Source organism: Lolium rigidum, chromosome 3 (assembly GCF_022539505.1).
Source record: "Lolium rigidum isolate FL_2022 chromosome 3, APGP_CSIRO_Lrig_0.1, whole genome shotgun sequence".
Classification (NCBI taxonomy): domain Eukaryota; kingdom Viridiplantae; phylum Streptophyta; class Magnoliopsida; order Poales; family Poaceae; genus Lolium; species Lolium rigidum.
This window is the reverse complement of record NC_061510.1, coordinates 85,602,420-85,618,660: the sequence shown is the minus strand read 5'-3', so window position 1 is coordinate 85,618,660 and position 16,241 is coordinate 85,602,420. Positions and strand designations below refer to the sequence as shown.

At 43.3% G+C, this 16,241-nt stretch overlaps 1 protein-coding gene across 1 annotated transcript; it reads left to right on the top strand.

Annotated features, from left to right (window-relative positions):
* Positions 1-257: 257 nt before the first annotated feature.
* LOC124695130 (geraniol 8-hydroxylase-like) lies at positions 258-1,865 on the top strand. Its single transcript, XM_047228019.1, has 2 exons — positions 258-1,145; positions 1,242-1,865. The coding sequence occupies exons 1-2, from the start codon at positions 258-260 to the stop codon at positions 1,863-1,865; spliced, it is 1,512 nt and encodes a 503-aa protein (XP_047083975.1).
* The last annotated feature ends 14,376 nt before the right edge of the window (positions 1,866-16,241 follow it).

The following is a 16,241-nucleotide window of genomic DNA, read 5'->3' as shown; positions in this document are numbered from 1 at the left end:
TATTTTATGATACTTTGGAAGACTTGATTGGAGATGCTCTTAGTCTTTATCGGAAGAGTCTGGAAGGCCGATGTTGATTTGCCTTGACGGGCCGGTTTCTGGAGGAGTCTGCCCACATATCGGCTATTTCCCTGCTCAAAAAAAAAAAAAAAAAAAAAAGGCTATTTCCAATACCGAAACGAAAACGAAAAGAGGAGCACTGGATTCAGGTTCACAGCCCTCGCTGCTCGCTGGTAGCTGCTCGCTGGTAACTCGCCATGGAACTCTTCCTCTGCGCACCATGCTTCGTCATCGTCTTCGTCGTTTCGTCCCTGTACCTCCTCCTCCGCCTCTTCCCCGATGCTCGCCGCAACCTTCCCCCGGGGCCCCGCCCGCTCCCTCTCATAGGCAACGTCCTCGACCTCGGCGCGCAGCCGCACCGCTCCCTCGCGCGCCTCGCCGAACGCCACGGCCCGCTCATGACGCTCCGCCTCGGCGCCGTCATCACCGTCGTCGCCTCCTCCGCGGACGCCGCCCGCGACATCCTCCAGCGCCACGACGCCGCCTTCTCTGCGCGCTCAGTGCCCGACGCCGTCCACGCGTGCGCCCACGACAGGTTCTCCGTTGGCTGGCTCCCGCCCAGCGACCCCCGCTGGCGCGCCCTCCGCAAGGTGTGCTCCGCTGAGCTCTTCTCGCCGTCCCGCCTCGACGCGCACCATTCCCTGCGCCGCGAGAAGGTGCGGGAGCTCGTCTCCCACGTCGCGCGGCTGTCCCGCGAGGGCGCGGCCGTGGACGTCGGCCGCGTCGCGTTCGCGACCGTGCTGAACCTGCTCTCCCGCACCATATTCTCCGCCGACCTCGACGACCGCGGTGGGTCGGAGCAGCTCAGGGACGTGATCACCGAGTTCACGAGCGCCGTCGGGGTGCCCAACCTGTCGGACTTCTTCCCGGCGATCGCCCCCCTCGACCCTCAGCGTCTGAGGAAGCGCCTCGCCCGGGTGTTCCAGCGGCTGCACGCCATCTTCGACGATCAGATCGAGCGGCGCGTGCTGGAGCGCGACGCCGGGGAGCCACCCAAGAACGACTTCCTGGACGTGCTCCTCGACCACCGCAGCCCGGAGGATGGACGGGAGTTCGATCGGCAGACGCTGCGCTCGCTGCTTACGGTAGCTTCTAATCCTAAGCCGCCTTTCAATTTGTGAGTTTGTGGAGAATTTTTCCGGGGGACTTAACCTGATTCCGTCGATTTTACAACTGCACAGGATCTGTTTAGCGCCGGAGCCGACACAAGTTCAGCAACCGTTGAATGGGCAATGGCAGAGCTGCTACGAAATCCATCAGCCATGGCAAAAGCTCGCGAAGAACTTGCACAGGTGATTGGCACCAAATCAGAGATCGATGAATCAGACATCGGCCAACTGAAGTACCTTCAGGCCATCGTTAAAGAAGTTTTCCGTCTCCATCCTCCTGCTCCATTCTTGCTGCCGCGGCAAGCCGTGGCGACTACGGAGGTAGGCGGCTACACCGTGCCCAAGGGCACACGTGTTCTGGTCAACGTCTGGGCGATTGGCCGGGACAGAAAGCTGTGGACTGAACCTGAGAAGTTCATGCCGGAGAGGTTCTTGGGGAGAGAGACCGATTACCGTGGCCGGGACTTTGAGCTCCTCCCGTTTGGTTCCGGTCGGAGGATCTGCCCCGGGATGCCGCTGGCTGTGCGCATGGTGCACCTGTTGCTTGCGTCGTTGCTGCACCGGTTCGAGTGGAGGCTCCCAAGAGAGGTGGAGGCAAATGGGGTGGACATGGGGGAGAAGTTCGGGATGCTACTGGGATTGGCCACGCCACTACACGCCATAGCTGAACTAATTCAAGTCAAACAGAGCTGTTGATATGAGGCCATCTCCAGCGGGTGTGCACTAGCGTCGTTTGCGTCGCGCGGCGGACGCGAGACAGACCGTTTTTGTCCGCGCATCCGTTTGCTAGGGGTGGCTTCAGTTGCCCGACGCACTTCCGTGTTTGCATCAATTATGAAGTTTTCAAGCAACAAATAAAGAATTGAACGAAGTCATAGTTATTATATTCAAATTTTGAAAAGTCTACATGAAAATAAAATAGTATTCCTCTAGGTATGATCTTCATGGTCAGCCAATGTCCACTGATGCTCAATCAGATCCATCTGCAGCTGTTTGCAGACGTTCCCGTTAGTGACTTCTACATTCATATGTAGATAGTCTTCCTAAGATAAAGCTCCAGGGAGTGGCGCAACTAGCTCACCTTGGAAGTCCCAGTGGTTCTCATTGCGGCCATCAGGACGCTCGTCTCAACGATCATGTTGTGCATGATCACGCAGTATGTCATCACCTCATGCATGGTCTTCAGCGACCATGTTCTTGCCGGGTGACGGACAATTGCCAGCTTGGAGCACACCAAATTCGCGCTCCACATCTTTCCTGCAAGCCTCTTGCATCTTGGCAAACCTCCTCGTCTTCTCGGAGTTTGGATTACGGACAGTCTTCACCAGTGTGGCCCAGTCAGGGTAGATGCCATCAGCAAGATAATATGGCTTGTCGTATTCATTTCCATTGATCTCGTAGCTCACCCGGGGAGCTTTGCCTTGCATGAGCCTATTGAAAACTGGGCATGCCAAAGAATGAATGCCAAATCCATAAATCTTGAGATATGACAGCTTCAAGAATGACAGTCCGTCCCTCCTCATGCCCGCTGTACTGACCCTGCCATCCAGATGGACAATTTTTCCACTCCCAGTGCATGCAATCTATGCTACCAATCATTCCTGGGAACCCTCTAGACTCGTTGATAGACCGGAGCCGCCTTGTATCCTCAACAGTTGGCTCCCTACAGTAATGCTCTCCGAACACGGCAATCACGGCTCGACAAAACCTGTACATGGCCTTTAGGCAGGTGCTCTCACCCATTCGAAGATACTCATCGAATATATCCGCAACCATTCCATATGAGAGCATGCGAATAGCCGCGGAGCATTTTTGGTAGGAGGTGAAGCCTAGCGTACCAGTTGCATTGGGCCTGCATTGGAAGTAGGGGTCGTAGTTTCTGATGCCCCGTAGAATAACCAAGAACAGGTCCCTTGACATCTTGTACCGGCGCCGGAACACTTTTTCCGGGAACACCGGATTGGTGAGGTGGAAGTAGTCCTTGTGGAGGCGGGCCTACCCTGCCACTCTGTTGTGCGGCAGGTTTTTGGAGCGCCCTTTCACAGAGCCCCGATGCACCGGCCCCGAGTTTGAGGTGAACTCGTGGATCATGGAGGCCGTAGTAGTTGCCAATGTTTGCGTCCACTGATCGGACTCGTCGTCGGAAGAGGAGTCAACGACCTCCGCGCGGAACTTCTCCACCATATGCCACATGTCCATCTGCGTGGGTACGAACTGTTGATCAATGACCGCGCACAAATAGCGCCGAAAAAAGGAGAAGAAACCTACCGGCGCAATTGACCGAACAGGTCGTGAGCGGCGCGGAAGGGCGGCGCAACCCGCAACGTTTGACCCCAAAACAGCCGGCAGGTTCGCGCCGGAGCCAACCCCGAGTACGATCCTGCTCTCCCGAGCGGCGCAACGGAGCCGACGGCGAGTACTGCGGCACTGCGGCGGGACGGCGACAGGTGGGGTTGGGGTGGTGGCGTCGCACTAGGGTAGCAAAGAAGAGGAAAAAGAAGCAAATCGAAGCGGTCGATTTCGCTGTCCCTGACTTGCGGGACCGGGTAAGAAATGGAGGACGCTCGACGTCCGCGGAGACGCAAACCTGGCGCATATTTGGGCCAGGTTTGCATCTTCGCGGACGGCTCGATCACTTTGCACCGCCCGCTGGAGCAGGCCCAGACGCATTTCCGATTACGGCGGACGAAAACGATCGCTCAGCCTTCGTTTGGGTCGCCGCTGGAGATACCCCGAAGAAACGTGGGTTGCATAAAATTCTATTGAAGTCAGCATCGTAAGGTTCCAACGTATCTGGTGCAATTTTCTTTGCACGTGTAGTGTACATTTGCTGAGTGGTCGCAGTCACATTCGTAGAATATTGTGGTAAGCCTAGTAAGTTCTATTTGTGTTTTGTTGTATAGTACTACTAAACAGTTTCCAACTTTTGATAATGTAGATGTTGATTTTTTTTCTATATACCTCATTTGTAAAGTTTGACTTCGACAGAAGCTAAAACATGCAATAATTTGGGAAAAGAGTACGATCTCGCAGAAACTAAATCTTGTAAATCAGGATACTAGAGAACTGAATGCCAAAGCAAATTAACTTGAAGCTACTCACGTTTGAATCACAGCCCTGAGAGCTAACTGTAATTACAAGTTTTACAGTGATTGGCATGCAACTGAGATATGAGAGCATCTCCACCAGCAGAGTATCCTCTATTTGGGGATGTTTTTTTCACACCGGCATCCTCCATACGCCAGCCCCGATAGAAATTTAAACTTGGAATGACATTTAAAAACAAAATTCGTACGAAATTCAAGAAATTTATTCAAAAGTTGCTCGAATTTAAACTAAAAACTAAAAAAAATCTAGCGGCGGCGTGCGTCGAAGGCACTGAACTCGAGGTTGTTGCCGTCATCGCCGTCGTCGCTGGATGTCCCGAAGGACCAGCCGTCGTCCTCCTCCTCCTCCTTTGGCGCCAGCGGCACGAAAGGTCTGACGAGGTCGACGAAGTTGGCGCTATGGTCCCTAGCGGACCACACCGCCGCCTGCCGCGGATCCAGCGTGTACCTTCGGACGCCCTCTGCAAAGTCGGCACCACCGACACGATGCACTCCGCTTGCGGAAAGTACAATGGAACGCGGCCTTATGGGGCGGCCTCCGTGTAGAATACCAACGTTCAACCTTTGCCCGTGTAGAATACCATGACTCTTGAGCAGCATGTACGTCCTAGTAATTGGTTACAGCTGGTTTACTGAAAATGGTGCTTGCATGCCATCCTTGACCGCCGTGGATGGTCGGTGCTCGATCGGGCATAAGGGTGCAAGGGCGGCCGACCGGGGCGAGTTAATCTCACATGCTAGCAATTTTGGAGGCGTGTGGACGTACCAGAATTATTCGCGATGCTGGCGCTTATTAGTGGAAAGGCTTGTTTTAGTGATTAACCATTGGTGCCACACCGTGTTTGGGCAAAAGTGTTCGAGGCAGACATACGGCAGGTTGAATTGATCACGGCTGTTCGTCCAGGCTAGCAAAGAGACAGATGGATTTTCTCCTTTGAATCGATCGCGCCAAGGATGGAGACAGGGGGCAAGGGCCCCCCTCTCATGATTTTCCTTTGAATACAAGCCATGGCAGCTTCTTATTTCTGTGATTTTAGCTAGTTCTTTCCTCTCATACCAAGATTGTTCTCCTTATACATCATTCTGGCTCCGTCCCTGGATCGCGTGCACAGGTACAAGATGGCTCATGGCTATATATATGTACGTAGCAGGTACCCCCTATGGTCTCCACTTCGCCATTCTTTGCTTCTCAATCGATCCCACACTATTCTCTATTGTCTGTAGCTAGCTAGCGGTCGTCATGGCTTCATGTCTAGAGTACGCTGCTTTTGCCGCGACCAATGGTTGCTTAATTAGGAGCAGTGATTGGAGCATGGACCTCCACGCGGCTTCTTCGACGACGAGTCAGAGTCGAGGATACTCATACAGCAAAGGTAATGCCTGGTAAATCCATATATAGTTGTGTATTGTTGGAACAGAAATTGGAATTTGACACGGGATCAAATGCATGATTAGATTTATGACTAAGTTTATTTTTGAAACTGCAGTCGACTGGTTTATCAGATGAATTTATGCACTAAAAAAGTATAAAAGTCTTCATAATTATCTTTCCAGAGACCCCGATCTTCATAATTTTGGATTAATGGTTGTTGAAATATCACCAAATCAGTGCCGATATTCCAGGCTTTTCAGTATAAACAGATGTTTGTTTCGCGATAATCTATACTCCCTCTGTTCCATTCTATAGTGCCTATTGTTTTTTGGCACGGAAATTAGCGCAAGAGTATTTTTTACACAAGACCCCTTGCTGAACGATTTGAGATCAACGTAAAATTTGGTAAATACATATCTTTCTAACTTACCATAACAATTTTTGGGAGCTGAACGATTTGGGAGCTGAACGGGGAGGGGTAATTGAAAAAAAGCTAAGCTAAAACCTTATATTATGAAACAAATGCCGAGAATCTATAGGCACTATATAAAGGAACGGAGGGAGTAGTATTTTCCACACAAAGTAGGTAGATAATTTCCTTCTGATCTTCATAATGTGCACTTTTTCTTTATTTGATGAAGCGGGTCGAGATTTGTAGCGTATAACAAATATGCCATGAACAATTATCAGAACTCAAGTTAAAGGAAAGTCGATTTCATTTATGGTGTCCTCTCATATATATTGTTGGTAGGAAATAGATATTTAGTTCTCTTTGAATTCCTCTACTTTGTGTATCAGTGGCTCCTCGTACCTTCTAATCTCATGTTTTCCAAAGAACTTCATCCATGTTTCTATTTTCCGAAATTATTCATGGATCTTGCTGTCTGAATATTTTTGGAATTGAAACTTCTTAAAACTAGTGAAAGTTTACTGGAATACTTTTGTATAATAAATGAAGCTTCACTCGTATATTTATGAACAACTTTGTCAAATCTTTAAATTATTTCTTATCTACTTGTTTTACAATTTTGTGTGGAATATTATTAGAACTTGATTCCATGCGAACTGAGAGAACTATTTGAGTGAAATATTTTTGGACTTGTAAATCTCATTGTTGCATGGTTCAGTTCTGTTGAACTTGTCTCATAGTTTGTGAAATCTTTCTTTACTTTTTTCGGAACCAGTTGAATTGGGGAACCGTATTTAAAAATATTGTACTAGTGGTAAAACTGTGTAACAGATGTAACGTTTCCCACAAACCAAAGCTAAATTGGTGTGCTATTTCTGTGCAACCTAAGTGGGTTATATGTGAAACTGAAGCAAAATTCTTGGAAATTTATTGTGAAATATTCCCAGGAAACCTAAGTGCTCTAATTTCTCACATTTGGATTTCCAGGAATTTACTATGGCCATGTTCTTGGATTCTTTTTCCCCAAAGGAAAAAAGGTTGGTGAGGTGCAGACTTCGTATTGGCAGATGAGGATGTTGCATCTGAATGTGGTGCAATAGGTAAAGACGATGCACGAAAGTTGCATGGCACAACAACAGATCTGGGCTAGCAACTTGTCATGTTCAGCTGGTGGTGGCAAGGATAACGAGCAACTAGGACCGTCCTGGACAGCTCCGACATCTCGGTGACAGATAGTGGGCGAATATATTAGAAATGATAGTGTGGTGATTGCACTATTGTTTTTTTTTTTTTTTTTGCATTATCTTCTCCCGTACAGTAGATTTTAGCGCCAAGAAGAGATGTGCTCTATGTATGACTTAGTAATGTTGTTTGGAACTTTTTCAGGTTACATCTTTTTGTGGAACTTGCTTGACTTATCTGAAACGGTTGTTAACATGGTTCAGTTTCAGTGCCAAATACTTGCATTTTGTGAATTCCATCTGAACATTTTTGCTCCATTTCTAGACTTGGACGATTTTTATGAAATTATGAAATGCATGTCAGTATATGCTTGGAACAATTTTGGTATGAATCATGTAATTGGTCTAGTTGACTATTTGTGAGTTTTTTTCGCTCGTGCAAATAACATATCAAGCTAGCATTTATCCTAGTCATCTATAAACTACATTGTTTCACTTGTATCGTCTCCTATGCTGAGACCCTACGGAAACCAAGTAGAAACTTCAGTAGAGCATCAATGAAACAAATACCTTTACTGAAACTTCTTGAAACCATGGTGGAAACAAGCAGCCATGTGAAGTCTGGACAGTACGTGCCAGAAAATTGATTGTGACATTAGCAATACCAAATAATTCTGAAACCAACTAGAAACTTCATTAAAACATTAGTAAAACCCATAACTTCTCTAAAACCTTATTGAAATTTTGAATAAAACATGAAGCCATGTGAAATCTTGATGGAGCATACCACAAACCTGGATGAGACATTAGTGAAACCCAAATATTTCTAAAATTTCAACTTTTGAAGTAACAATTCATGTTTCAACAGTTTCACATATGTTTCAATAATGTATGGTTTATGGTTCAGTACGACTACATGCATATTTCAGTATCTTTTTTCAAAAACTGAAAATATAATTATTCATTGGTCTTTGCGTCCCATACCGAAAGTTGAATGTACGTTTGTAATTTTGTTTTCTTAAGTGCGAGTATGCAATGTACATGGGGTAAGCATGGGCAAATCATGAAGTTCATGTTTCAATTAAGTACCAATTGTAGATACAACTTTTTTCGAGATTTTACTTAATTTTTTGAGGATGGACTATGTTTCACGAGTTCTCCATGCATGTTTCGCTTATTTAACAAAGGAAAGAAAATGTTTCAGTAAATTTATCCTATAGTTTCACTTTCTTGATCATGTTTCATATTATTTTGATAACGGATGAACCGTGTTTCACAACAATTTTAATATTTTTTGGCTATACGAATGTATTTTACAAGTTGATCATGCAACCATGGGAGAGTTTCACTAGGTTTGGCATGCTTCATATTAGTATGAAAAGATGGAAGTGGTTTTACTCTTTTTTTTTGCATCAATGTAAGATCTAGGTTCCAATTGTTTCACAAATAATTTAGTAATGCATGTGTTATAGAAAAGTGATTCACAAATTGACCATGGAAGTTTTCCAAATAATCTATAGAGTATCATAAAAGTTTTCATGATTTATCACTAGAGTTCGAAATATAATAATCTAGTTTTTGCATTTGTAAGCGAATTGAGCTTGTTTTTATGTTTCATTAATGGTTGAAATGAACATATTGTATTTTTTACCATGCGAGTGTTTTACCATGTTGGGCGTGTTTCATATTAGTTCGAAAGGATAGAAGGTGTTTCTCTTTTATTTTGCATCAATTCACGAGATAGGTTCTAATTGTTTCGAAAATAATTCAATAATATATGGGCTATTGGAATATGTTTCACAAGTTGACCATGTAATCCTTCTAGTATTTTACTTGGATGGTCATGTTCTACATTAGTTTAAAATGGATGGATGTTGTTTCATCTTTTTTGTATCAAAGTAATATCCTTTTTCCAATTGTTGCACGAATTATTCAATAATGCATGACCTATCGGAATGTGTTTCACAAGTTCACCATTCAATCCTTCTTGTCTTTCAATTGGTTGGGCATGATTCCTATTAATTAGAAAAGTATAGAGCGTGTTTCACTTTTTTTAATCAACTTTAATATCTAGGTTTAAACTTTTTCAAAAAATGTCAACTAATCGGGGTATAGGAATGTGTTTCTGAAGGTGAAAAGGGAATCATGGGAGCGTTTCAGTTGGTTTGGCATGTTTCATATTAGTATGAAAATTATAGAGGTGATATCACTTTTTTTTGCATCAATGTAAGATTTACGTTCCAATTGTTTCAAAACTAATTCAATGTTGCATGGGCTATAGGAATGTGTTTCACAAGTTGACCATGGAATCCTTCTAGTGTTTCACTCGGATGACCGTGTTCCGCATTAGTTTGAAATGGATGTAGGTTGTTTCGATCTAGGTTCAAGTTGTTTCACAAAAGAAATCAATAATACATGGACTACGGGAATGTGTTTCGAAAGTTCATCATGCAATCATTCTAGTCTTTCAATTGGTTGGGCATGATTCATACTAGTCAGAAAATATGGAAGGTATTTCACTTTTTTTTTGCATCAAATGTGTCTCCCAACAATTTCAATATTTTTGGGTTATAGGTCGGAATGTGTTTCACAAGATGGCCATGGAATCATGGGAGAGTTTCACTAGGTTTGGCATATTTCATATTAGTATGAAATGGATGGAACTGGTTTTTTTTTTACATCAAAGTAAAATCTAGGTTCCAGTTGTTTCACAAATAATTTAATAATGCATGTGTTAGAAGAAAGTGTTTCACAAGTTGACCATGGAAATTTTCCCAATAATCTATAGAGTATCATAAAAGTTTACATGATTTATTAGTAGAGTTTCAAATATAGTAATCTAGTTGTTGCATTGGTAAGTAAGCGAATTGAGCTTGTTTTTATAGTTCATTAATCGTCGAAATGAAAATATTGTATTTTTATCAATGTAATATCTTGTTTCCAATTGTTTCACATATTATTCAATAATCCAAGGACCGTGGGAATGTGTTTCACAAGTTCAACATTCAATCTTTCTAGTGCTTCAATTGGTTCTACATGTTTCCTATTAATTAGAAAAATATGGAGTGTACTGATGACCCACAAGTATAGGGGGTGTATCGCAGTATCTTCGATAAGTAAGAATGTCGATCCCACCGAGGAGCAGAAGGTGTTGACAAGCAGTTTCGATGAAGGATTCACTGTAAATGCTCACAGACAAGTATTCAGGGGTTTTTGATGTAACAGATGAATAAAGTACGAGTAAGTAAAGTGCGAGAGTAACAATTGCAGCGAGTGGCCCAATCCTTTTTAGCACAAAGGACAAGCCGGTTTGTTTACTTATAATGACCAAACGTTCTCGAGGACACACGGGATTTTAGTGTAGTGCTTTCGCTACATACGGCTAATTAATCTTCATTATTTTGATAAGTGTTGTGTGGGTGAACCTATGCTAATGTACCGCCCTTCCTAGGACTAATACATACTTGTGATTATACCCCTTGCAAGCATCCGCAACTACAAGAAAGTAATTAAGATAAATCTAACCACAGCCTTAAACTCTGAGATCCTGCGATCCCTCCTGCATCGATATACCAACGGGGCTCAGGTTTCTGTCACTCCGGCAACCCCGCAATTGGCAAACGAGTACAAGATGTATTCCCCTAGGCCCATAAATGGTGAAGTATCGTGTAGTCGACGTTCACACGACACCACTAGAAGAATGACACCAGAACTTAAATATCATAACATTGAATATTACTCAACCATAATTCACTACTAACATTTAGACTTCACCCATGTCCTCAAGAACTAAACGAACTACTCACGAGACATCATATGGAACATGATCAGAGGTGATATGATAATGAATAACAATCTGAACATAAACCTTGGTTCAACGGTTTCACTCAATAGCATCAATAACAAGTAGAAATCAACACCGGGAGAGTTTCCCCTATCAAACAATCAAGATCAAGCCCAAATTGCTACAGCGGTGACGAGGTGCTGCGGTGGAGACGGAGGTGATGATGATGAAGATGATGGTGATGGTGATGGAGATGATGTCCAGCTCGATGGCGGTGACGATGGCGTCAATTTCCCCCTCCGGGAGGGAATTTCCCCGGCGGATTCCTGCCCGCCGGAGAGCTCTTTTCTCTCTGGTGTTCTCCGCCCCGCAGAGGCGGCTGTGACTCTTCGCGACGTACCCTCTGGAGCTTAGGTTTTCGGGACGAAGGAGTACGCGAAGAAAAGGAGGCCAAAGGGGCTGTGGGGCCCCCACACCACAAGGTGGCGCGGCCAGGCCATGGGCCGCGCCGGCCTGTGGTCTGGCCCCACCTTGGGTCTTCTCGGCTCCCCCTTCTGGCTTCCTCCGTCATCTGGAAAAATAGGATTTTTGGTGTAATTTCCTTTCACAGTTGATCTTCCGAAATATTGCGTTCTGACGGTGCTTTTTCCAGCAGAATCCTGGCTCCGGTGCTCAATCCTCCAATAATGATGAAACATGCAAAATAGATGAAATAACATAAGTATTGTGTCCCAATATGAAATATATCAATGAATAACAGCAAATTATGATATAAAATAGTGATGCAAATTGGACGTATCAACTCCCCCAAGCTTAGACTTCGCTTGTCCCCAAGCGAAACTGAGCTCAGTAAACAAGACCACATGTTTATGGAGTGAAGAGTCGATAAATCAAATACGGACAAGAAGCATCATATTCATTCACACAAGACACTCTATTAAACAACTTCCTCATATAATTCAACTTGAAACAAGTATAAGGTAATCACAAATAAAGGTGCATAAGAAATCATAGTTGGTGATGGCAAACTTTGTTCTTGGCCAGAGAACAGTTAACAGATTATACTTATCTATTGAGCAGCGCTCTCATATTAAAGCTTATGGTAAACTTGCATACTCAATCATAGTAATCATTGATGACTTTCAAAGCTATATTCATTCAGGTAAAACCTGTACTAAACAAGAAAGAATAAAATACATGATGAAGCAAATCACAATATAATAGTTTGATCACAACAACTAAAATGCTTGCTTCAGATGGAGGGAAATAGGTTTACTGACTCAACATAAAGTAAAAGACAGGCCCTTCGCAGAGGGAAGCAGGGATTAAATCATGTGCTAGAGCTTTTTCAGTTTTTGAAATCATATAAAGAGAATAAAAGTAAAGTTTTGAGAGGTGTTTGTCGTTGTCAACGACCGGTAGCGGGTACTCTAACCCCCTTGCCAAACAGACCTCCAAAGAGCGGCTCCCATGAAGGACGTTATCTCTACCAGACAAGGTAGATCATCCCTCTTCTCTTTTGTTGACACATGTACTTTAGTTTATTTAAGGATGACACTCCCCCAACCTTTGCTTACACAAGCCATGGCTAACCAAATCCTCGGGTGCCTTCCAACAATCTCATACCATGGAGGAGTGTCTATTGCAAAATTAAGTTGCTTACCGATGAATCAGAGCAAAACATGTGAAGAGAATTATTAATGAAAGTTGATTAATTGGGGTCGGGAACCCCGTTGCCAGCTCTTATTGCAAAATTATAGGATAAGTGGATGAAGCCACTAGTCCATTAGTGGAGGCTGCCTAACAAGACTGAAAGATAAAACACCACATACTTCCTCATGAGCTATAAAACATTGACACATATAAGAAGTAATAAATTTTTGAATTGTTTAAAGGTAGCACATGAAGTATTTACTTGGAATGGCAGAAAATACCATGTAGTAGGTAGATATGGTGGACACAAATGGCAAAGGTTTGGGTTCAGGTTTGGATGCACGAGAAGCATTCCCTCTCAGTACAGGTCTTTGGCTAGCAAGGTTAATTAGCAAGCATAAGAGTTGAGGGAAACAAGCAAATATACATGTGATAGACATAATCATGCATCTTTCTTGTAAGCACAAACAACTTTAACTTTAGAATAATAAGCTATGAGCTAACAAGAAAGGAAGACAATGAAACAACTATATGTATTTCTCTTTTCTACTTAAACCTCAAGGTGTTGTTGCTATTGACCAATGCTAAGTTTGCCAAAACCAAATAGATTTACTCAATGCTCCCAAAGTGGTACCAATACTAAAATCAAGATCAATCATATAGTAGAAATTGCAAACTAAAATAAGGTGTGCAATATGTAAATGATAAGACTTCTCATTAATATTTCATAACGATAACTCACACCAAGGGATACATAGACAAACTAAAGGAGAGATACTTCCACACCGCAACCCATCTTATACGATAACCTCCCTACTCATGATATGACACTACTTGATAGTAAAAAGTAAAAGGTAGTGATGATGTGATACCGCGGCACTCCCCCAAGCTTGGAACAAACCAAGGGGATGCCAATACCGATGATGAATTACTCCTTTGGCGACGGTGGTGATGAATTCCCGTCTTCAGACTTCCAAGATAGAGGCTCTCCATCAACAAATGACATCTTGGTCTCGGGAATCCTGAAACTAGCAGCATGGCTTATGTGTTTAAACCTGTTTTCATACTCACAGCTCTGATTATGAACGTCATAGAGTTGAGCTTGGAGTTTGTTGGTGGTGTCGTGAAGTGAGAGGATGTCGCCCCATAGCTTTGCGGCTTCCTTCTCGTGTTCGAGCAATGAGTTCGAGACACAATCTTGTGGAAGATATCCACTTCACGCTCGGCCATCTTCTTGTAATTGAAGACCTCTTGTTCTAGCTTCTCCATCCTGTCTTCCAAGCTTCCTTCTCCTTTGGGACCCTGAACATCTTTGATCTGCAGCTCCCCATCAACAAGCAGCAACTCCTTGGGATGCATCCTCAGCTCGTCCATGTACAAATTGCCAAAGTCCTTGCGGGAGCTGTCCTTCGGAGTTCCCGACGAAGACATGACACCTCTAGATCCGAAGCAAATCCTGGCAGAAACAGCTCAAAACAAAACACGTCGAGAAAATGATATACGGACCTCCAGGGGTCCGGGGGATTATATAGCAAAAAATTTCTCAACAAACGGAAAGTACCAGGTCGAACCAGAGTCGGAAAGAGGCGACGAGGCGGTGTCCTCATAGGGCGGCGCGGCCAGGCTGGGGCCCGCGCCGGCCTATGGGGGCACGCCCTCGTGCGTCTCCTCCACTCCGTTTCGATCTCGTAATTTTTCATATTTTCCAAAAACAGCAAAAACATTGTTCGGAAAGTAAATCGCGAACTTTTTTATTACTCGTATCGTTACCTATTCAAAGTCGAGTTCGGCGGATCGTCAAATTGACCTTTGATGAAAGCCTCCGGTGTTTCCACTCGAATAATATCAACATCAACATTATAAGAATCACCTGAGATATAATGCTTGAGTCTTTGTCCATTCACCACTTGCGTGGCGTTGCCTTGGAGAGAACTAATTTTAATTGCTCCTGAACGATACACCTCCTCAACAACATATGGTCCCTCCCATTTCGGGAGTAATTTCCCTGCAAAGAATCTGAGACGAGACCGATACAATAGGACTTTATCCCCAATATTAAACTCTCTTTTGATAATCCTTCTATCATGCCATTTCTTAACTTTCTCTTTAAAGAGTTTAGCATTTTCATAAGCTTCACTTCTCCATTCATCTAGAGAACTTAATTGCAGCAACCTCTTATTACCTAGCTAGTTTAGGATCTTTATTTAATTCTCTAACAGCCCAATAAGCTTTGTGCTCTAGTTCTAAAGGTAAATGACAAGCTTTTCCATAAACCATTTTATAAGGTGACATTCCCATGGGGTTTTTATAAGCAGTTCTATAAGCCCATAGTGCTTCCTTCAATTTACTAGCCCAATTTTTTCTAGATTTATTAACGGTCTTTCCCAAAATAGATTTAATCTCTCTATTTGATAATTCTACTTGACCACTAGTTTGAGGGTGATAAGCGGAAACAATTCTATGATTAATACCATACCTAGCAAGAGTTTTTTCTAAAACCTCCATGAATAAAATGAGAACCTCCATCAGTCATAATATATCTAGGTACTCCAAATCTAGGAAAAATAATGTCTAAAAGCATTCTTAAAGAGGTCTCGCCATCAGCACTTTTTGTAGGTATGGCTTCCACCCATTTAGTAACATAATCAACAAGCAACAAGTATATGAGTGTTACCTTCTGAAGAGGGAAAAGGTCCCATGAAGTCAAATCCCCAACAATCAAACGGTTCAATAACAAGAGTATAATTCATAGGCATTTCATTGCGTCCGGAGATATTACCAACCCTTTGACATTCATCACAAGATAAAATAAACTTCCTTGCATCTTTGAAGAGAGTTGGCCAATAGAAACCTGATTGTAGAACCTTTTGCGCGGTTCTATCTCCGGCGTGATGTCCTCCATAAGCACTACCATGACATTTACTCAATATCTCTTGTTGTTCATATTCAGGAACACATCTTCGCGTAATACCATCCACTCCTTCTTTATATAAGTGTGGGTCATCCCAAAAATAATGCCTCAAGTCATAAAAGAATTTCCTCCTCTCGCTGAGCTGAAAAGGTTGAAGGCAAGTACTTGGAAACAATAAAGTTAGCATAATCAGCATACCAAGGACTCGTCTCGCGAGCTCACCTTTATTACAGCCAATTGTTCATTTGGAAAACTATCATTAACAAGAACAGGATCATAAGCAATATTTTCCAATCTAGACAAATTATCAGCGACAGGATTATCAGCACCTTTCCTATCTACAATATGTAAATCAAATTCTTGCAAAAGAAGTACCCATCTAATAAGCCTTGGCTTAGCATCTTTCTTTGTCATAAGGTATCTAATTGCAGCATGATCAGTATGAATTGTAACTTTTGAATCAACAATATAAGATCTAAATTTATCACAAGCAAAGACTACAACTAACAATTCTTTTTCAGTAGTAGCATAATTTCTTTGAGCAACATCAAGAGTTTTACTAGCATAATGTATAACATTTAGTTTTTTATCTACTCGATGTCCAAGAACAGCGCCTACAGCAAAATCACTAGCATCACACATAATTTCAAAAGGC

Bases quoted from the DNA above. Each gene is read 5' to 3' on its own strand.
- LOC124695130 (XM_047228019.1), top strand. From the start codon at position 258: ATGGAACTCTTCCTCTGCGCACCATGCTTCGTCATCGTCTTCGTCGTT. The intron at 1,146-1,241 runs GTAGCTTCTAAT...ACAACTGCACAG, and splicing joins CGCTGCGCTCGCTGCTTACG to GATCTGTTTAGCGCCGGAGC.